The sequence below is a fragment of the Arachis stenosperma genome, chromosome 3 (assembly GCF_014773155.1).
Source record: "Arachis stenosperma cultivar V10309 chromosome 3, arast.V10309.gnm1.PFL2, whole genome shotgun sequence".
In the NCBI taxonomy this organism is placed as follows: domain Eukaryota; kingdom Viridiplantae; phylum Streptophyta; class Magnoliopsida; order Fabales; family Fabaceae; genus Arachis; species Arachis stenosperma.
In genome coordinates this window covers 111,294,196-111,315,829 of record NC_080379.1, presented here as the reverse complement: position 1 = coordinate 111,315,829, position 21,634 = coordinate 111,294,196, and the positions used below count along the sequence as shown (strand labels likewise).

The 21,634-nt window shown below is 31.2% G+C and overlaps 1 protein-coding gene across 1 annotated transcript; it reads right to left on the bottom strand.

Annotated features, from left to right (window-relative positions):
* Positions 1 to 6,096: 6,096 nt before the first annotated feature.
* LOC130969050 (probable inactive ATP-dependent zinc metalloprotease FTSHI 1, chloroplastic) lies at positions 6,097 to 11,430 on the bottom strand. Its single transcript, XM_057894609.1, has 15 exons — positions 10,561 to 11,430; positions 10,386 to 10,470; positions 9,804 to 10,238; positions 9,640 to 9,693; positions 9,486 to 9,551; positions 9,058 to 9,153; positions 8,850 to 8,978; positions 8,627 to 8,679; positions 8,106 to 8,301; positions 7,740 to 7,854; positions 7,398 to 7,672; positions 7,192 to 7,275; positions 7,000 to 7,112; positions 6,658 to 6,907; positions 6,097 to 6,510 (listed from the first exon to the last, which is right to left on the bottom strand). The coding sequence occupies exons 1-15, from the start codon at positions 11,238 to 11,240 to the stop codon at positions 6,325 to 6,327; spliced, it is 2,817 nt and encodes a 938-aa protein (XP_057750592.1). The 5' UTR covers positions 11,241 to 11,430; the 3' UTR covers positions 6,097 to 6,324.
* Positions 11,431 to 21,634: the final 10,204 nt, after the last annotated feature.

Here is a 21,634-nt window from a genome sequence, read left to right as displayed (position 1 = left end):
CGACGGAATAGGTTCGTTTGGTGCAATTGATTTTGATGTGTTGCGAGCTGAGGAGATTATGATGATAGAGTTTGTCGATTTGAAAACTGCTTACGACTTCTATAGCTAATATATTTGTTGGTGGATTTAACTATTATTACTATATTATTTATGATCACATTCAGTATATATGTGTGATTTATTGAAGAAAGTAAATTATTAAAACCGATTAATAACTATTTTAGAATTAATCCAATTAACACTGAATTAGAAAAAAAAACAAACAATGCATAACATGTTACTTTTTTATTGCTCAATTTATTATAATTCAAATTAATTTTAAAAACATAATTTAAAATTATAATTTCAATATTCTCACGTGCATGGCACGGGTAATTATACTTGTTAAAGATACTATATAGTAGTATGAACTAATTATATGTCTATTTTTGTATTAGTAAATTATAGAATTCGACTTAATTGTTCTTAAAATGTTAGTAAAAATATGTATTTTTCAAAATTTAATTTTAGGCTTTTGACTATTTTTATTTTTTATTTACATAGTACCGAGTCAACCGGTTCAACCAGGGACCAACCGGTTGAACCAGTAACCCAGTGACCCAGTAACTTGACCGGTTCGATTACCGGTTCGGTTCTGACAACTATGGTTGAAGTATTGGAGCCTGAGCTTTAATCGCATTTCTGGGTTTGATTGTTATCTCGTATTAGATGATATCATCTATTACACAAATAAAAATAATTTATTTTTATTATGCTATTTAAAAATAGTATTTTTTCTCAATTTGTTTACCAAAACATAATTACATATTAGTGTAGATAAAATCATATTAATAGTTACAGAATTAAATCAAAATTATTATTTTTAAAATAATTTAATTTTAATTTTAATTTTTAATGAGAACATTAATATTCTCAACAAATATATAATTCTGGAGACAAATATTTAATTTCAATTATATCAGAGTCATGTTTATTTTCAACTGTTGTAATCACTTTTTGAATACAATCGATGGACTTCTCCATCATAAAGTGCTGCTGCATAACCTTCTCCAATAAAAAATTCTTTATGCCTTATCCAATCTGCTAAATTATCTATTTTGATTATTTTGTATTTTTTTTAATTCAAAATCCCATTTTGATTTTAGAATATAATTTTTTGGTGGCATAATTATTTTTAAATAATAATTTTTTTTATAAAAATATATGTTAATTATTTATTATTCTTGCATTAAATTGATGTTACCAAATATTAAAAAAAATTCTCTAAACCCTAAATTCTAAATACTAAAAATTAAAACCTAAACGCGAAATCATATAATCTAAACCCTAAATCCTAAACTCTAAACTATCATTTTTAATACTATGATCCTTACACCCTAAATCCTAAACCCTAAACACTAACGATCATTTCCAATAATGTAACTCGTAACCCCTAACACATAACTCATGAACCCTAAATCCCTACAATCTAAACCCTACACTATAATTTCTAATCCTGTAACCCTTGTACCGTAAACCCTAAACTCTAAATCATAACCTATCATTTCTAATATTCTAACCCTTGCATCGTAAACCCTAAATCCTAGATGCTAAACTCTAAACTTTCATTTCTAAGCCTGTAATTTTTGTACTCTAAACCCTAAACCCTACACTCCAAATATTGAATCCTAAACTATTATTTCTAATACTTTAACCCTTGTATCATAAATTCTAAATCCTAAATCTAAACTATCATTTTTAAAATCCAAAAACATAAAATCCTAAACATTAATCCCTACACACAATATTCAACAATAAAACCTAAATTATTAGCTATAAACCTTAAACATTAGTCGCTAACTCGTCGCAACGCATATATCATTCAGCTAGAAAAGTGTTCGTTGCTAATTAGTCGCTAAAGTGGAAATATGGATATTGAGCGCCTATGACCTAAGTAGCAAGGAATTTGCGACCGTTTAACAAATGACACACTTCGTTCGCTGATTTTAAGTCGCTGATTAGCGGGCGAAATACATTTGTCGCAAGTTTAATTTAGCGAGCGACTTGGCAACTGCAATCTTGTCGTAAAGCAAAAGCTATATCCAACCTATTTTGTGGCAAACTATTCGCTAATCTCGTTGGAAATCCGTCGCAGAGTTATGACAAATCCAAAGCTAACCGAGAAAATGTTAGAAGTAACTTCCTACAATTGAGTCACTAATCAAAAGCTTATTTAGTGAGGAATTAACGACCGCTTAACAACTGATAGACTTTCCTCACTTATTTCATGTTCCTTCTTCCTACAGTTATTTCTTTATTTTACACATAACTTCTGTTCTTGTTATCTTTTTCTTTATTCTTCTGAGTATATGTAGTACTCTTTTCTATCTTTTTAATAATTAATAAAAAAAGATAATGATAGATATGTATAGAGAATCATAAGAAAAAATAATAAAAATAAAAATTTAAAAATTTAAAAATATAATAAAACTAAAGATGATTTAAGATATTAAATATAAAATTAAAAGAAAAAACATTTTTAGCAATCAAATTTATGCGACAAAAAGAATTCTTTGAATTTAAATTTTTATATCAACTTCAAATTAAATAAGATTGAAAAAAAATAAACAAATTTATAAATATTTTTAAATTTTCTATCTTGATTGTTACTTATAATAATAAAATAATAATTTTAGTATTATACTTAAATTAAGGACAAAAAATTTTAATAAATCAATTACTTGCCAAAATTACGTGAATCTCCCAAATCATAATAGGCTACGTCAAAATTTCCATTTGCATTTCTATATAAATCGAATTAAATAAATTTGATTTAGACAAACACATAATGAATTGAATTCATAAGGTTCAAATTATATGTAACTTCTGATTCACATGTAAATCGAACCTAATAGCTTTAAATTATGATGTCCTTACTAAATAAAAGCAAATGGAGTTGATTTATACCTACTGCATGCCGAATATTCACCAGAATTTATTGCCTAAGAAGTTTGCTAGTGGAAAGGACAAAGCCGAGATTATTGGATCTGCTAGCGAAGAGTTTTAGGTGCATAAGACCATCTCCAATAGGGAACTCATCTCAATCCCTATTTATGGTCCACCTGTCATAAAAAGTAACTCCACATCAGTTTTTGCGTCAGAAACGGTAAATAGAAACTCAAAGCATCTCTCTCTTCTCCATTAGGAGGAACTAAGTTTAATCCCTATTGTGGTCCCACTTAATTAATTAATTAAAATACTTAAAATTAAAGTAATTGATTTTTTTAATAATATTATTTAAATTTATAAGTTTAAAAATAATTCACTGTTAAAAGATATTAATATTAAATAAATTCATATATAACAATAATACACAATATATAATTCGAGATTACACTAATTTATAATTTTGTGTTTACAACTGCTAATTTTAATAATAGCGTTAGCATTTTAAATTTTATAAATAAAAATAACTAACTCAACTAAGAATTATTTTGTAAGGTGTAAAAATTAAATTTACTTTTTAATGTAAGTAAATTTAATTAATTATAATTTAATATAATAATATAAATAATATTTAATATTAATTATGATATAAACAATTAATATAAATCTTTAATTAAATAAAATTTAATTATTTAATTTTTTTAATTATTATTTAAATAATTAATATAAATTATTCATTAAATAAAAATATAATTATCTATTATAATTGTTATTACAATTATTACTAATTTAATTATTATTTTATTACTTAACATAATTATTTAACTATTTCAGATTTTATATTATTATTTTTTTTAAAATAAGTTGCCAAATAGCAAATTATTATTGGTTAATTTGAGTCCTTGTTTAACGGGACTCTCTCACGTTGAGACCCGTGCAAGAACTCATTTCTTCTATCTTCCAATGGTTAGAATTCATATGTGTCAGAAAAAAGTAAAAGAGGAACTCACCATTATAGGTGCTCTAACAGATTGGATTGTTTAGATTATTGGGAATTGGGACTATTTAAATGATGTAAAGGTTCTTTGTGATTTGGATAAAGAAAAACTATTCTTGCTTTAGAAAAATTATAATTGACTTCGTACAAAAGTGTTATTCATTTAAAAGTTATGAAGAATTAGTAATTTTATTAAAAACTAAACAATTTCCAATAATTTGTTTATTAATATTTTGAAGGGCTACAATCACACTAGTTACCTATAGATAACTAATTTGTTATTAGTTTTAAAAAAATTTGTAATGATATTTTGTGATAATAATGCAATTAATTGATTATATATTATTTCTTAGTAAATTAGCAACTATTTAATAATTATATTTTCTCATTTCGAATAGTTTTGGTTTAGCGACAACATTTAGACAAATTTGATTAAAGATTTTCAAAAATTAGCTATAGATTTGTTATAAAATGTGACAGATTAGCACTTATATTAGCGGCCAATTAACGACGAGTTAGGTTCGGAAAAATTCTTCGCTAATTAGCGTCAACTATGCACTCTATTTTGTCTACGAAGTTAGCTTGCATTTAGCGATGAGTTTGCTGCAGTAAAGTTTGTCGTTAATTAGTGACTCCCGTTTAGTCTATTTCTTCTATGGAATTAGCTTTTATTTTAGTGATGGATTTGCGACTATCTATTCGGTAGCTAAAAAGCTTTCCGATTAATTAGCGACTGTTGTGTTTGCCTCACTGATCTGCGACTTATAATTAGCGAGGAAAGCATTAGTTGCTAGGCAGTAGCTAATCCGTCACAAATTATATTTTGCGTCAGATTAGCGATGATTTTACGACTCTTCTTATGGTAGCTAATCGGCCATATTCTTGTAGTGGTAAATGTTTGGGATAGAATCGATAATCCACTCCGAAAAATAGCTTATCAAAAGTTGAAACTAATTCTTATAACATTTACATAATTCACTATTCTAATGACATAATTGAATATAAACACAAATAGTGGATATAATATTAAAATCGAACACATCTAAATGAGACCTAATTAAGAATGAATACATCCAAATGAGAAATAATTGAAAAATAGACTCTTATTTGTTAGTATAATTAATAGCAGAATAACATTAAATCACTTTTATAAATGTTAGGGATACAAATAAGACGATTTAAACGTTAGGAACACAAATGGACTTACTACAAACGTTAAGAACAAAAACGATAATTTACTCATTTCAAAATATCCTATATATTGATATGTAAATTACGTCTAACCTTTATCCGATGTCTTTAGCTGTTTAAGAGTGTTGCCTCTTTTAGTGTCTGTTTTTAGTTACATACATACATAAAGAAGGCAGAATATTATGAAGACGCTCCTATCGTAAAAAAAATATTTTAAGATTTTTAAAGGATCAGAATAGGTTAAAAATATATATAACAAACATAAAAATCATTTTCAAATATGGCAAAAAAAATTTATTTCTTTAAAAAGTCTATATTATCCTTCATACATGTCAATATCACTAATAAAAAAAACACTACAAATTTAGATCACTTACTCATTTTTAAAAACAGTTTAATTAAAAAGTCTAAAATATTTTCTTTAAAATTTTGTTAGTCATAGAAAAAACAACTGCGACGACGACGACGATAATAATAATAATAATAACAATAACAAATTAACAATAATGCACTAATGGTGTAACCATGTAACAATAACGACGACTATAACAATTAAAAATAACCACAACCATCTCTATTAATTATTGAATTAATATTTTAACATTGTACAACTTTAAATTCATAACGAAACTCATTTTTTTTTGGTCATTAAGGAAAACTCATTTTTAATTCACATTTAATCCACTCTTTATGACGGGCCGATTCTATTGGGTGCCATGAGCTGAGCACTGCATGGGCCTTACCGATTCAATACATGTCCAACGCTAGTCCACTATGTTATTCCTAGCCCAAATAATACCACTCCTTTAAACAGCCGCCACATCATCATTCATTTCCTTAATCACATGGGGAACCTGTTGTATTATCAAAAGTTTTGGGGTCAACCTTTTAGATACCACTTTCATGTACGGCACGAATGACAACCACAATTTTAGCATATTCCAAACAGGTCCTCTAAGAACCAACTTCTACTTTCCCCACAATAGACAAATCCTTGCTTTATATAAGTTTCGTCAAAAAGAGAATATTTCAAAAATTTAACTTAATCCAAATAAAAAACAAGGGATGAGAGAAGAAGAAGAAGAAGAAGAAGAGAAGAGAAGAAGAAAGGGTCCTATATGAAGACGTTACTAGTGAAATGTGCTTATTCCAATTCCATGACGCACAAGCACTGATTGGCCACTAACAAATTCCCAGCTATAAATAAAGGTTCATACGGCTTCCTCCTTTGACTGAGATTGTAAGGCAAACTCCAAATCACGAACTTGTTCTTTGGGGAAAGGAAGGTAGCCAGGATCATCTTCCTCCTCCAGAACGCGAACTGGTGTTTGTGGGGGGTAATTGTTCAAAATGAAGTCTAGTTCTTCACCACTGATCTCCTTCTGGTTGAGAAGAACCTGCGACACCAATTCATGAAATAGAAGCAAACAAGGAGCATCTAATGCTAATTGGATTGGATTGTATTGTATTGCACTTTTTGGGTATTGATCAAACTTGTAATAATTTTCAATTCTAAAGAAAGGAAACACTTTCCACATGCATACCTTTATAGCTTTGAGCAAAGCCGCATGATGGCTTCCAAGGAGAGACACCGTCTTTCCATACATTTTACGTATCAGCTCTTCAGTCCTCTCTGCAACTTCATCGTCCAGCTTAAAATTTAGCGGGGGTTCAATCAAGTTGTAGTCGTCATAGAGAGACCCCTCGAAATCCAGCCTAGGGCCGACAAATCTAGCACTCTTCCTCCAAGGAGGCGGTTCTCCGTGTATGACCATTGGATTCTCCAAATTCCATCTGCAAGTAACAAGGGCAAATGCATTCATAAAACAAAACAACATAAGAACAAAACGGAATGCATAAAATACTAGTAATGCCGAGTTGCCAACATAGTTAATATTTTGCGAGCAAGCCAGGATGCACTTGCAAGGTAGTCAACTGAGGCTTTCGATGTGTCACGTCCATAGATGACCTCCTCAGCAGCTCTACCTCCGAGCAAAACCTGTACATCAAAGACAGATCTGAAAGCGAACCATAATACAAATGGAGAGAAAAGGGAAACATCGAACCAGAGCCCATGCCTGAAGGCGATGCAGCAGCTGAGGCTCACGTTCAAACATATATGCTTCGTCGTCAAGTCGATGAAATACCAACTGAGATAATGTCTGCCAGACAAGCACACATATGTTTATTACTAAGTAATTTTTCAAGCATATGTTAGGGAAAGACTGAAAATGTTTCCACAAGATAGTAGTGAATGATACAGTTAAGGAAGCTGAACAAGGACCTGACCACGAGGTACTATTGAGATGCGATCACAGCATTCAACTATTGCATTCTCATATCGCCGGAGCAGATGAGAAGTCAATGCAACTCCCACTTCAGTAGTAGCTCTACGACATTGTCCTTGATATCCCAACTCTATTCCAACACGTTTAGGTCCTACTGTAAGTCTATCAACTGCATCATCCATATCTGACTGAAGAATGGAGTTATGCCGTTTCCTGACAGCCACAAGAGCAGCCTCTTGGACCAGTTGTGCCAATTTTGCTCCAGTCCATCCTGGACATTGAGATTTGTCCTCAGAGATTGAAACCAAATATTCAATCAGTGTAAGATGTAAACTTACCTGGTAGGTTCTGCGCATAGCTGGATAAATCGACAGAATCTGACATTTTTACTTTGCTAGCATGAATTTTCAAAATATCAAGTCTTCCTTTCGCACCCGGAGGGCGAATCCTGATCTACAGGAGAAAACTTTAGTGGCCACCAACAGAAAATTACCATTGAGAGAGCTTCATAAACCACAACAAATATAATCAAACAAAAGTAGTGACAGTGGTGCACAGGATAATCATTGTTTGCACCCGAAGATTGTATTTTTAAAAAGAGCATTCAATTGATTCTCCATTTTACCACCTTTTTGTGTTTTGTTAAGACAACATACTTAGAATAACTGAGAAGGACATCCAATAACTCAGGCACAGAATGAAACCTTGCGATCAAAGCGACCTGGACGAAGAAGTGCAGGATCCAACAAATCCTTACGATTTGTGGCAGCTAGAAATATGACACCCTTTCCAGTATCAAAACCATCAAGCTCTATCAACAATTGGTTTAACGTAGTTTCTCTTTCCTGGGTAGCCGCATTATAAAGTTGATCTGAGGACTCTTTGAAAATTCCTTGACGCCTAATCAAACACAGTTCACAATCAAGCAGGGTGGAAGTTTAGTGGACTGAAAGTTGACAACAGATGTAAACCACGCAATATCACTATGGCAGGAACTGCTATTCACTATATAATAGAATATCAAAATGGTAGTGCAAGCTCCAATTGATCAACAGTGACCGATTGCTCATAGTGACCGATTGCTTTATAAAGTTAAACTTAAACTATTTACTCTACTTGGCTAAAGGCTGAAAAATGTTAGCATTCTAAAGATGTTCTCTGCTAAACGTAAACAAGCCATAGATAATAAAAAAAGTCAAAACTTTCCACACATAGATGGCCATACCTTGTTGCCAGTGCATCAATTTCATCTATGAATATAACTGATGGCTTATTTACCTGAAAATAAAATTGAATAAAAAATTGAGAACCTGACACCACCAGTTCTCCAAAGAAATAGAAACATGAAACACTACAATGTACACCATCTTTAAAAAAAAAAGGAAGAAGCTATAATTGGTATGCATTAATTTACAATGAAATCCAGATAAAATAGAAGTTGAAATTACCTTGGCTCTTTTAAATAAATCCCTAATTCGTGCAGAGCCAACACCAACTAAGACTTCCACAAATTCTGATCCAGCCATCTGGTAAAATGGTACACCAGCTTCACCAGCTATAGCCTTGGCTACCAAGGTCTGCAAATGCATGATTACATATGATACACAGTTTCAAACAGACTCTTACATCTAGCATAGCTGGAGAGAGCAACCTGACCTTGCCACATCCAGGAGGGCCCTCCAGAAGAACACCATGTGGAGGCTTGATTCCCATCTTATCAAATAGCTCAGGATTTTTTAGATATCTCACCAACTAGACAATCCATGAATAACCTTTAGTCCTTATAAGTTTACATGCATTAAAATACAATAAGCAGAAACGACAAAATGAGACATAAGAAAAGAATTCATCAACAACCACCAAGTATCTTTCCGCTAGATGGGGATGGTTACATCAATGAAATGACACCATAGTTTCTTATCATAAACACTTAGAAATACAAGAGAGAAGGGAGGGAGAAGAAGAAGGAACAAATTACTGGGGACACGGTCACTGAAGGTTTTAAATTAATATGAATTATATACCTAATTGTACAATGTACATAACATAAATATTTTCTAAGAATGAAAGAGTTAATGAATTACCTCTTGAAGTTCCTCTACTGCTTCATCAATTCCAGCCACATCACAAAACTTAACTCCAGTTGAACCCTGAAAATATGTTTTCCCAAAGCTATAATAATAAATTAATACAACACTATTTTAATAACAGTGAACAATGAAACAGGTTTCAACACACATCAACACGAGCTTCAGCTTTTGATCTTGAGAAGTCTATTCCCTGCCAAAGATCCTGCATATTAAAGAAAAAAACTCAGAAAAAGCTTATTAAGCATATCCACAGAACAAAATAGGCACAATAGTTCATCAATAACTACGTCATTGAAACACTTGGCCACTTACCCACTTCCTGAAGTTCTTAGGCCTTCTTGAAAGGGTGAAACGAACAAGAAGGACCATAGTCAAAACAACAATCAGAATTGGTTTCAAAGCATCGAGGCTGGCAGATATGCCACCAAAAGTGTAAATCTCATAAAACTTGGAGAAAATGCCACCATCAGCAAAAAAATCAACAATGGCATCCCCAATCTTCTCCAAAATTGCAAAAGCAATTCCAAAGAAAAGCTTGACAAACGGTTGGGCAATAGGCCATGCGACGTAGAAACAAGCCAAGAATACAAAAGTGCTAGCAGCAAATACTGCTGCTGCAAGGAAGCCACTAACTAGAACTGCTGCAACACTGACTAAAAATGTCACCACCGCAAGTTCAGCCATCATTCTGCTAGATATGGAAGATGCAACAGGATGTGGGTACTCAGGTATTTTTCCTACCCAATACTGCAATAAGAACAATAAAATATGGTCACCCACAAAAGCATCGCATCTATGGAGAATGCTGAATGATTTAAACTCTGAAATCTGAATGCATAATATGTCATAATATAATTAAATTTTCAAAATATTTAAGACATAAAGATGAACAACCGTATTATGCCTCTCTATCTCATATCGTGGTCCAGTGTAGCCCTCCAAGATCTCTTCAGCTTCACTATTCTCCAGTTTAAGAACCCTACAAAATTGCAACATATAAACTCTCAGTGCAACTGCACTGCAAACAACAATGCGAATAAACGAGCCAAGAATTCAATTCTCTTTTTACCATTTGGTTATGTGCAAGCGTTTATCACCAGGAATTTCCTTCAACTCCACAATGTAGTCCCTATAACCACTGCTCAAGAACTGAGCCGTATCTCCCTTTGAAGTTATTGACTTAACCTTGTCTTTACTCATAGCTTTCTGAAAATCTTCAATGCTAATTCTGGGCAAAGACTGCACATTTTTATTGAACTCTTCCTCTTCTGACAACTCAGGGCCAAAAACTTGCTCAGGCACATAAAGCTTCCCTCTATACTCCTTAAGCAAGTCTCTCAAGTGCACAGAATCTTTCTCTTCCAAGGCTTGATTTTGAGCCTCATTCTCAGTTCCCTCACCCTTTTTCTGATGCTTCAAGCTCTGCAACCTCTTGGACAACACATCAAAGATACCCACATTGAACTTTCTACCCAAATTCTCTTTTTCTTTCAAAGTAACGAACTTGTCACCAACTAGGTACTTGGGTTGCACTTGGCTTGGGTTCTCCTTCAAAACTCTGCTCACAAAATCGTCCGAGCTGGCACCGCTGATCTTAGAGGAGTTGGAATTGGATTTACGCTGCACTGTGAGCGACCTACGGAGGAGAAACTGCTTTGGAAGGTTCCTATTGCGATGGTTGGAGAGCAATGGATTCCAGGTTCCATGGTAGGTGGAGAAGGGCTTGTTGGGTGGGGAGAGAATGTTCATGGTTCTGGCAAATTCATAAATGGATGAATGGAACAGCAAAAGGGGTTTATGAAATTAGGGTTTAAAGATTTAAATATAGTTGAGCAACAACATGAGTTGAATGCATGATTATGGAAATGGAGGGACGGGACGAGGTTGAAGAAGTTGAAGATGTTAATCTGAAAATGAGTATCTACTGTCACCTAATCCGATAAAACCTTCCATTATTTTTTCCCCTAACCGGGTCGGATTCCTTTGCTTGCAATTACATATCCGTTTCCATTTTTTTTTTGGTGACTATATCCGTTTCCATTTGCATCGCCGAATTACTAACTACTCATTACTGTATTTTTATTCCAAAAAAAAAAATTTAACAACAACATTTTTATTAAAATTTTATTAGTATTTAACTAAACAAAAAAATTAATAATTTTATATCATTAAATATAATCTTATATTATTAAAAATATTAATAATAATTAATTAATAACTATAAATTATAAAATTTACCCACCTCTAATACTTTTTTTTATTAATTATATATTCATAAAACTTTCATTAACTAAAATAATATTACAAATCTTTTAAAAACTGAACCGATGCGATCATATTTTATATATATATTTTGTAACTACGAACGAAAAACTAATTTGGTATTTAAGATTTACTGTACAATATAAAATAAGTAGATTCTAATAAAAAAATTTCTTAGAGATAATGGTGATATTTTATTCTATAAAAAAAATAAATTTAATGTTTAAAAGTTAGGACAAAAAATTAGAAAAAGAGAATTTTTAAATATTCAAGAATAAATGAAATTGTAAAAAAAAATAACATAAAAAATAGATAAAAAAGAAATCTTAGGGTACTATATTGGATATACAAAAATGAGAAAATGATAAAATTTTAATTGCGTTTTGGTTTCAAGGCACAATTAGATCGCTTTTTTTAGAGAGATATTTGTCCCCACACTTAGTTACTATAAGGTTGATGATAATACTCTCTCAAGATACAATAAAACCTAAGAATTTCTTAATTAGTAATAATAAGAAATTCTCAACTCTTTTGAACAAAGAAAATCCCTTAATAATTTAGTAAAATATACACTTAATACTTGTTTTTGAAATAGTGGACAAGGACTTATTTATACATATTGCACGTAGTAATTATAATTTATTACGTACATAAATGGTTGTGTCTATTGTCAATAGATACAATATTTTGAACATACATAATTTTTAAAGAGTTGTGTCTCTTTAACACATTGTTTGGAATAAGAGATTTTGAAAGGAAAGAAAATGAAAGAGTAGAAAATGGAAGGAAAAGCCCATTTTCCATTATTTGGATCAGAGACGAAAATGAATGGAAAACAAAAAAGTTACCATGGGGCCCATACAAATTTTTTCTTCTCAATGCTGCGAAGAAAACTACAAGAGAAAGCTAAACAATGTTGAAATTCCAAAGTTACCATTTCACTAACAAAAACCAAAATCCCTAACCCACACTCTTCTCTGAAAAATTGATGTACTCTTCTCCTATTTTGGCGGCGTCTTCAACCCAGCCACCGCAAGTTCTCACCGTCCTCAACATCACTAGCAGCTTCGTTGGCATCGTGAGAGCTCCACCGCGTCTTCATTCGTGTAAAGGGCAGACGAAGGTGATGTTCTTTAACACGCTCCCTCATAACACGATTTTCTTCCATTGTGATGCGTAATTTTCTAGTCATTCTAGATAAAGACTGTTCAAGAACTTTTGATTTCAATTGTTCTTTAGCTATGTTATCCTTAAAATATCCAAGCAATCGACTATCATCATTTATATGCTTTATCTTGCTCTCTACTGTGTCTTGGTATGATCTCATTTCAAACTTCAATTTTGACTTTCCTAAAATAGTTATGTAGATACTCACAATAGTTAAAAGATACAAATAGCAAAATACAGTATGAATATAATAAATTTGAGATTTCAAGTTCATTATAAATTCATTTCAGTTGAATTTGACAAAGAAAGGACTAAATAACTGTTAATTTGGAGTATTCAATGCTACAATATTTTGAATCAAATACTTTAGCAGTGTGATGTAAATCTTAGATATTTTGAAGGGTTATTTAGCCCTTTTGTAGTACTAGCAATTTAATACTATAATATACACTTAGATAAAATAACAAGGCTACTGAAAAGAACTTGAATTGGTAAAAAAAATCTCTGTTAGCAATTTAATACTATAATATACTTGTTTCTAACTTAAGGTTACTCAGTCAATAAACAAATACTATTTAAAAAGAGGGACAAGTTAGTATGGTGCAGCCATCAAATTAAAGGCAGGGCCTACTTGAGTAAGGAAAACATGTTTTAGAACATTCTTTGTTAGGGAAGACTTTGCTGCTGCAAGCCTGGTTGTGGGACTACTCTGCCATACATCTATGAGCTTTTGATGGCCTTTGAATTGGTTTCGTTTCCCGGCTGCTATATACAGTACACATGTTTCAATTTGTTCTCAATTGCTCATGGATAAAGTTTGTTTCCTCCTTGAAAAGTTTAAGAAATTTTAATTGCATACTTTATATTTAATTTTGTTAAATTTCAATCTATATGTATGTAATGATAATTACCGTTGATAAATTCTAATTATATTCTTATTGTCTAAAAGTAGAGATTAATTTTTGTGTTACATACTGATATTAGTATAGTATAATTGTTAATAAACAAAATTTTAAGGAGCTGGGAGTTTCAAATTTAAATTTTAATGTTCATAGAATACGTACACATGATGCTCAGTTATGACAATCATTTATACATGTTTGATTTCTTAACTTTCTTTTTTATTTGTTTCCTTTTTTTGTATTGATTTCATTTCTTAATTATATCCTTCTTTTATTTCCTTTTTTATCTGCACAAGAAAGCATTTGTGCAACACATTTTCAACTATTATTTTACATAATATACAAAATGCTGCGTTGGTTAAATTACTTTTTGGCCATCTAAATTATTAAGTGCTTTTAGTAGCTAAGTCCATTGAATTTTGGTGCTAATCCAATGCATTGAGTAATATATCATGTGATTTACAGTCTTTGTTGTATATGCTCGTGCAGGAATCATAACTTGAAAATGTTTGGGAACAAGAAGTACACTGCTTAGTACAAGTAAAAATCGATCATGTGTTAATATTTTTGATTCGGAGAAACTTTATTTTTTTGAAATAGATGGGTACAGATAGCTCAAGCTATGTAGAATTGATTTTTTGGAAGTAGGCGATGTCGCTGACCATGAAGAATGACCCTTTTGAAAAGTGTTGTCTGATGATAAAATAGTACTCTCTAGAAGTTCTTTTGGTTATTACTTTTTTGGCGTTTTGTTATATGTTTATAAAAATTGTATATAATTTTTGGTCGCACGTACTTAGAAAGAAATGCTACCTACTTTTGATAATATTTTATTTTGTAAATACAATTTAGTGAAACTTTTTTTTAAATATGCTTAAGGAGATTAATGATGTAAAGTGTGAGTAGTTTTTATTATTCTTTTACGACATTATTTATTTATATATTTTAAAAAAAATAATATATATTTTTTTAATGACATTAAAAGATAATAGAAAAAAATAAGTTCATAAAAATAAATTCAAAAAATATTATTTTTAATGAAGAAAACATGTTAAAATTTTGAAATATAATTTGGATAATTTTTTTATTACAAAAATAATTTAAATACATTAGTATATTATAATTTATATATAATATAAAGAAGGGTATTAATGTAATTTCACTTGGTTATGATTTTCTCTTTTCTTACTTTTCCTTTCATCCAAACACAAGAAAAATTTCTTTCTATTTTCTTTCCATCTATTTTCTCTTCATCCAAATAACATAAAAAAAAATCAACTTTTCCTTTTATTTTCTTTCCTTCCATTTTCTTTCATTTCATTTTTTTTCCTTCTCATTTTCCATCTTTCATCAAAACAAAGTGTAACCAATAGGTACAATACACAATTCTTAAAAGACTCTGTCCCTTTAACTAAATGGTACTAAATGGTTAGTAACCATTTATTAATATTAATAATAATATTGATAATAATATTAATCAAATTTGTAAATACCATTCAATCCCCCGCTATTTACAAAATTTAAATTTCATACAAGTATATGGATAAAGAATGTGCCACTAAGATTAAACATTCTTTTAGTGTAAATTTTAAAGTTCTAACGAAGTAATAGGTGTCAAATCCATTAATCCTATACTCCATATGCTAGTACCAAAAATCACACATATTACTTATACCCTCCAAGTTCAAGAGTTTATAATTTTAAGCACTTATATGACCTTGTGCTCATCTTGATTTCATGAATATTTACGAGAATAAAACCTCTAAAATTCTCGATTAGAGCAGCACCACTCCTATACTCACATAGGTGGAATCTTTTGATAAATAATATTATCATTCCATTAAGAGTTTAACTCACCATCCTAATTTATTGTAAATAGCACTAAATCCTATATCTTAGTGCTCCAATTGCTAAATAACTTGTTATTACGCGTTAAATCTTGAAACTAGTGGTCTACTAAAATAAGGCTGCGTTCCCATCATTTAGCAATAATAGGTTTTAATCCTATTTTAGCAGTATTCTCTTTGATTTTATCCCTTGACAAACCTTTAGTCAAAGGATTTGCTAAATTTCCTTGAGATCTTACATAAATGATGGTAATTATACTATCATTTATTAGTTGCCTCACAAACTCATGTCTCAAACTTATATGTTTAGACTTTCCATTATAAATCTTATTATATGCTCAAGACATGATTGATTCACTATCACAGAAGATTAAAATGGTTGTCGTCTGCTGTAGCCACAGCTTTATATCATATAATAAATTTCTTAACCATTCTGCTTCTTTACCTGCGGCTGATAAAGCTACAAACTCAGCCTCCATAGTAGAATGTATAATATATGTTTGTTTTTTTGAGACCGAATTTATTGCTCCACCACCTATGGTAAAAATCTATCCTGAAGTGGATTTGTTATCACTAAGATTTGTAATTCAACTCACGTCGGAATAACCTTCTAAAACTGCGAGATAATCACTATAATGTAATCCTAAGTTTATGGTTTTCTTGAGATAACAAAGAACTCTTATTATAGCTTTCCAATTTGATTGCTAAGCTTTTCTGTAAACATTGATAATTTGCACACAATAAATGCTATATCAGGTTTAGTACAATGCATTGCATACGTTAAACTTTCTATAACACTAGCATATTCTAATTGTGCTATAGGTCTTTCCATGTTTCCTTCTAATTCAAGATTAGGATCATAGGGTGTATTTCATTATTTAATTATGAGATGATCAATTTTTTTCAATACCTTTTCTGATATAATGAGATTGACTTAAAGTAACGTCAACTTCATTCTTATGCACCTTTATGCCTAATATTGTATCAACTTCATTCAAATCCTTCATCTTGAATTTAGAAGTTAGATACTCCTTTATTACACAAATTCCTTTTAAATTTGTTCTGATGATTAACATATCATCAACATATAGACAAATAATTACTCCATAATCTTTGGTAAATTTGAGTAAATACATTTATCCGCACTAATATGTGAGAAGCCATTTGATAACACCACCGAATCAAACTTCTCATGTCATTGTTTAGGCGCTTGTTGTATGTTATACAAAGACTTAATTAATTTACAAACTTTCTTTTCATTTTCGGATAGCACATAGCTTTCTTATTGCTCCATATAAATTTCTTGTAGAACATTAATATCATTTTGGGGATATTCTGAATTAGAAGTTGAATCATTCATAAATTTATTTTCAATAAATTTTACCTCTCTTGATTCAACAACTACATTAGACACTAAGTCTAATATTTATATGCTTTAAAATTTTGAGCATATCCTATAAAAGTGCCTTTTATAGTTCTTGACCCCAATTTGGTTCTCTTTTGATCAGGAACTCGATAAAAGGCTAAACACCCCTATGCTTTTAGATAATTCAAATTAGGTTTGCTTCCTTTCCAAATTTCATAAGGAAAAACCTTTCTATATCTTGATGGTATCCTATTATGGATATGTCATAATGTCAATAATGTTTCACCCCATAAATTGTAAGGCAATTTTGCATTTAGTAACATTGAATTAACCATATCCAGTAAGGTACGATTTTTTTTTTGCCAAACCATTTTGTTGCAGAGTATATGGAACAAAAGATTCATGCACAATACCACATAATTCACAAAATTTATCAAATTCATTAAAAAGAATATTCTTTACCTTGTAATGATTCAGGGATCACCACTTGTAGATCACGAAATCTACTTACAAGAATTTGTAATTCATGAATGATCCATAACAAGTATAGTATCATTCATAATAAATTCAAAATATTTTATCATAACAAACTTATCTGTTCCTTGTCGTTTAGTATTGTACTTTTCTTCCAAAGATTTCTAAATCTCCAATGGTGATTGAATTAACATATAGAGATCAGAGAGTTAGTCGAATAACGTATTGAGAATATGACATTGACATGAAAAAGTATCTTCATCACGTTAATTCTTCAATTGAACAATCTTCTCTTTCTCTTGCGGCGTGGAATTTTTAGCAGCATCGGCAATAGGTGTAGTCTTTGGTTCAATCACATATGCAAGATTGAGAACTAAAAGAAGAAACATCATTTTGTCCTTCTAACAGTTAAAGTTTGTTCCATCAAAGCGATCTAAGTTGACAAACTCTTGATTCATGACTTTGAACGTGTGTTTTGATCTTGTGCCATCTTCAAGTAATATATCTCTAAAATTGTTGGGTATACAAAGATGGGAAGATCATAAAACATTAATTGTGTTTTGGTTTCAAGGTACGATTAGATTGCTTTCTTTAGAGAGATATTTGTCCCCACACTTAGTTGTTATAGGGTTGATGACAATACTCTTCAAGGATACAATGAAATCTAAGAAGTTTTTAATTAGCAACAGTAAAAAATTTTCAACTCTTTTGAACAAAGAAAATCTCTTAATAGTTGAGTAAAATGTACACTTAATACTCATTTTTGAAATAGTGGACAAGGACTTATTTATACATATTGCACGTAGCAATTATAATTTGTTACGTACATAAATGGTTGTGTCTATTGCCAATAGATACAATATTTTGAACATACACAATTCTTAAAGAGTTGTGTCTCTTTAGCCAATAGATACAATGTTTTGAACATACACAATTCTTAAAAAGTTGTGTCCCTTTAGCCAAATGGTACTAAACGGATAGTAACCGTTTATTAATAATAATAATAATATTAATAATATTAATTAATCAAATTTGTAAATACCCTTCACACTATGCATAAGGCAAAATAGATAGCTCCTAGTTCAACTTAAGCGACGTTGCTAGCACTTTTTCCCGAGGCTCCTGGACATACTTGAAGACTGACCGACACCTCTCATTCCAAATATTCCAAGTTATAATCGAAACTAGTTGAGCTCTTGATAAATCCCAATTTTGTGATTTATCTTGTGTTGAATTTAGTGGATTTTATCAACTTGTCTCACATTTATTTAATGAAATAGCATGGTTTTGTGAATTTCTCCTAAATTCTGCTTAAGAGTGAAAAGATGCTTTTTAGGCCTTAAAATTGCTAAATTTAATTCACTTTAATTTCATTCGATGCCTTGATATATTTGTTGAGTGATTCCAGGTTTATAAGGAAAGGATTGGATTGAAGAAGTGAAGAAAAAACATGCAAAGTAGAGAATTCATGAAGATATGAGGATTTGTGAAAATCATAGCGACGCGCACACATAACCCACGCGCACGCGTAACCAAGAAATTTCGCCAAGCGACGTGCACGGGTCACCCACGCGTACGCGTGACACTGGTCATGTGACCTCATTAAAGGAACATACTGGGGGTCAATTTCTGAGTTGCTTCAAGCCCAAATCAAACTCATTTCTGAAGTATTTGAGGCCAAAACTAAGAAGGAACAAGGGAGAGCAATTAGGATAGTTTAGTAACATACTTTAGGTCATATTTTAGAGAGAGAAGCTCTCTCTTCTCTCTAGAATTAGGGTAGATTAGGTTAGATTTCTCTTAAGTTTAGGTTTAATTCTTGCTTTAATTTAGTTTCCTTACAGTTTATTGTTCTCACATCTTTGTTCTTTTAGGCTGCGTTTGTTTATAGAGACATGACACTGAGATAGAGACACAGAGACACAAAATTGTGTTTGGCAGAGGAGACATAGACAGAGACAATGTATCCAAAGACACTAAATTAGTGTATTTTGTGTCCATCCTGACAGGAAGGACTAACAATGGACACAATTTATTTTTTATTTTTTCTTTTATTTTTTTATTAATTTTTTATAATTATATTTTTTATTATTATATTTTTCATCTCAAATTTTTTGAATGAAAAAAAAAAGAGAATAAATTGGATTTTCATAATTTGTTCTTATTTATCACCAAACAGAATACAAGAATACAAAATTTTGTGTCTCTGTCCATCGGTGTCTTATCCTGTCCTGTTCTCAGTGTCTTGTCCTGTCTTGTTCTTGGAAACAAATGCAACCTTAGTTTTACTTTCTATTTCCTTTATTATGTCATTTTTATGTTCATGACTTTGGTTGATTTTAATTTTCATTTAATGTAATTTTGATGTTTCTTTGTTTATTGATGTTTTTTTTGAGTTATTATTATTATTATTGTTTTCTTACATTTGGTAGTTTTAGATTTTATTATTTCTTGCAATTTTACCATGCTTTCTTTTATACCTTCTAAGTATTTGATAAAATGCTTGGTTGGATTTTAGAGTAGATTTTTGTATTCTTGACTTGAAATTGGTAATTTGGAGACTCTTAAATTATCTAAATCTCTTGTTGATTGGTAATTAAAGGTTGCTAGTTGGCTTGAATTTCACTAAATCTAGTCTTTTACTATGAGTTGACTAGGACTTGTGAACTCAAGTTAATTGTATTCACTTGACTTTCCTTCATTTGTTAGAGGTTAACTAAGTAAAAACAATTTACACTTACCATTACAATTGATGATGATAATGAGGATAGGAATTCCAATTCTTAACCCTTGTTAAGACCTTTCTTAGTTGTAGCTTTATTTTCTTGTTATTTACATTTTTTGTCTATCATTCAAAACCCCAAAAATACTTTTCCATAGCCAATAATATGCACACTTCCCTGCAATTTTTTGAGAGATGACCCGAGGTTTAAATACTCTCGTTTTTTATTGGGTTTGTTTAAGTGACAAACAAATTAAACTTTGATTAATGGTTGTTTGTCGGTTTAGATCTATACTTTGACAAGATTTTTTTTGTGAAAATTCTATACCAACGATTTTCCTAGATCAAATTTTTGGTGCCGTTGCCGGGGAATTGCAATGTGTCATTGTTATTGGTTATTGTTCATATGTGAATGTTGTAAATAGTTTGCTTTTTATTTGTTTGCTAGTTTTGGTTTTGGAGTTTGTTTCCTTTGTCTCTTGTTAGCTTTTGTTTTTGTTTTCCCTTTTCTACTATAAATTTCTCACCATTTTGGCTATGAGTTTGGTTCTGACTATGTTGTAGGAAATGAGAATTATAATGAGAGCATGCATCAAGGATAGGAACATCAAAAGTGGGAGGAGCATTAAGCATATGATCAATCTTCATGGCAACAACATCCTCTAATGTACTATGAGCAAGAACCATTCCATGATGCATACCAATCCAATAGTTATGGTGGACCTCCTTGTGGTTATCAACCACAACCACCATATGCCTATGAGCCATATCCTCAACATAACCCTCAACCACCATACTCACAAGTCCCATATCACCGTTCACCTCCATATGACCCTAGTCCATATCCACCATACCAACCACCATATGAACCATACAAAGAACAACCCCAACTCCAATATCAATACTCCCAAGAACCACCACCTCAATATACACCATCTCCATATGCTTACCAAGATGAATTACCTTCCTATTATGAACCATTTCTCCCAAACAATGAACCCTCCTATCCAACCAAACACCAATGGATGACACTCTCATTTCAATTCTCCAAGAGCAAAGGGAGCTTTATACTATTCTTCAAGGGGTAGTAACTAATTTAGTCTCCCAATACTTAGACACTTAAAGCACTCCCATGGTCATATGTGGAGAATCAAATGAAGAACGGAGTATGAAAGAGAGGTTAGAAACTCTGGTGGAGAACAAGGAGTGAGATTTTGTATTGGAACAAGTGGAAGAAGCCAAAATAATTGAAGAAAAAGAAGTGATTGAAGATTTAGGAGATGCAGAATGTCCATGGGAATCTAGTGATGCAGGGCATCTTGGCCAGTTTCACTGACCTTTTCTTTACTGTTTTAGGGTAGTTTCATGCATTTTCTTAGTAAATAAGCAAGTTTTGGATAAAA

Excerpts from the sequence above, each read along its gene's own strand:
- LOC130969050 (XM_057894609.1), bottom strand. The coding sequence starts at position 11,240 with ATGAACATTCTCTCCCCACCCAACAAGCCCTTCTCCACCTACCATGGA. Across the intron at positions 9,552-9,639 it reads AAGCTGAAGCTCGTGTTGAT|GGTTCAACTGGAGTTAAGTT; the intron begins GTGTGTTGAAAC and ends ACATATTTTCAG. Across the intron at positions 6,511-6,657 it reads CTTTGCTCAAAGCTATAAAG|GTTCTTCTCAACCAGAAGGA; the intron begins GTATGCATGTGG and ends TTGGTGTCGCAG.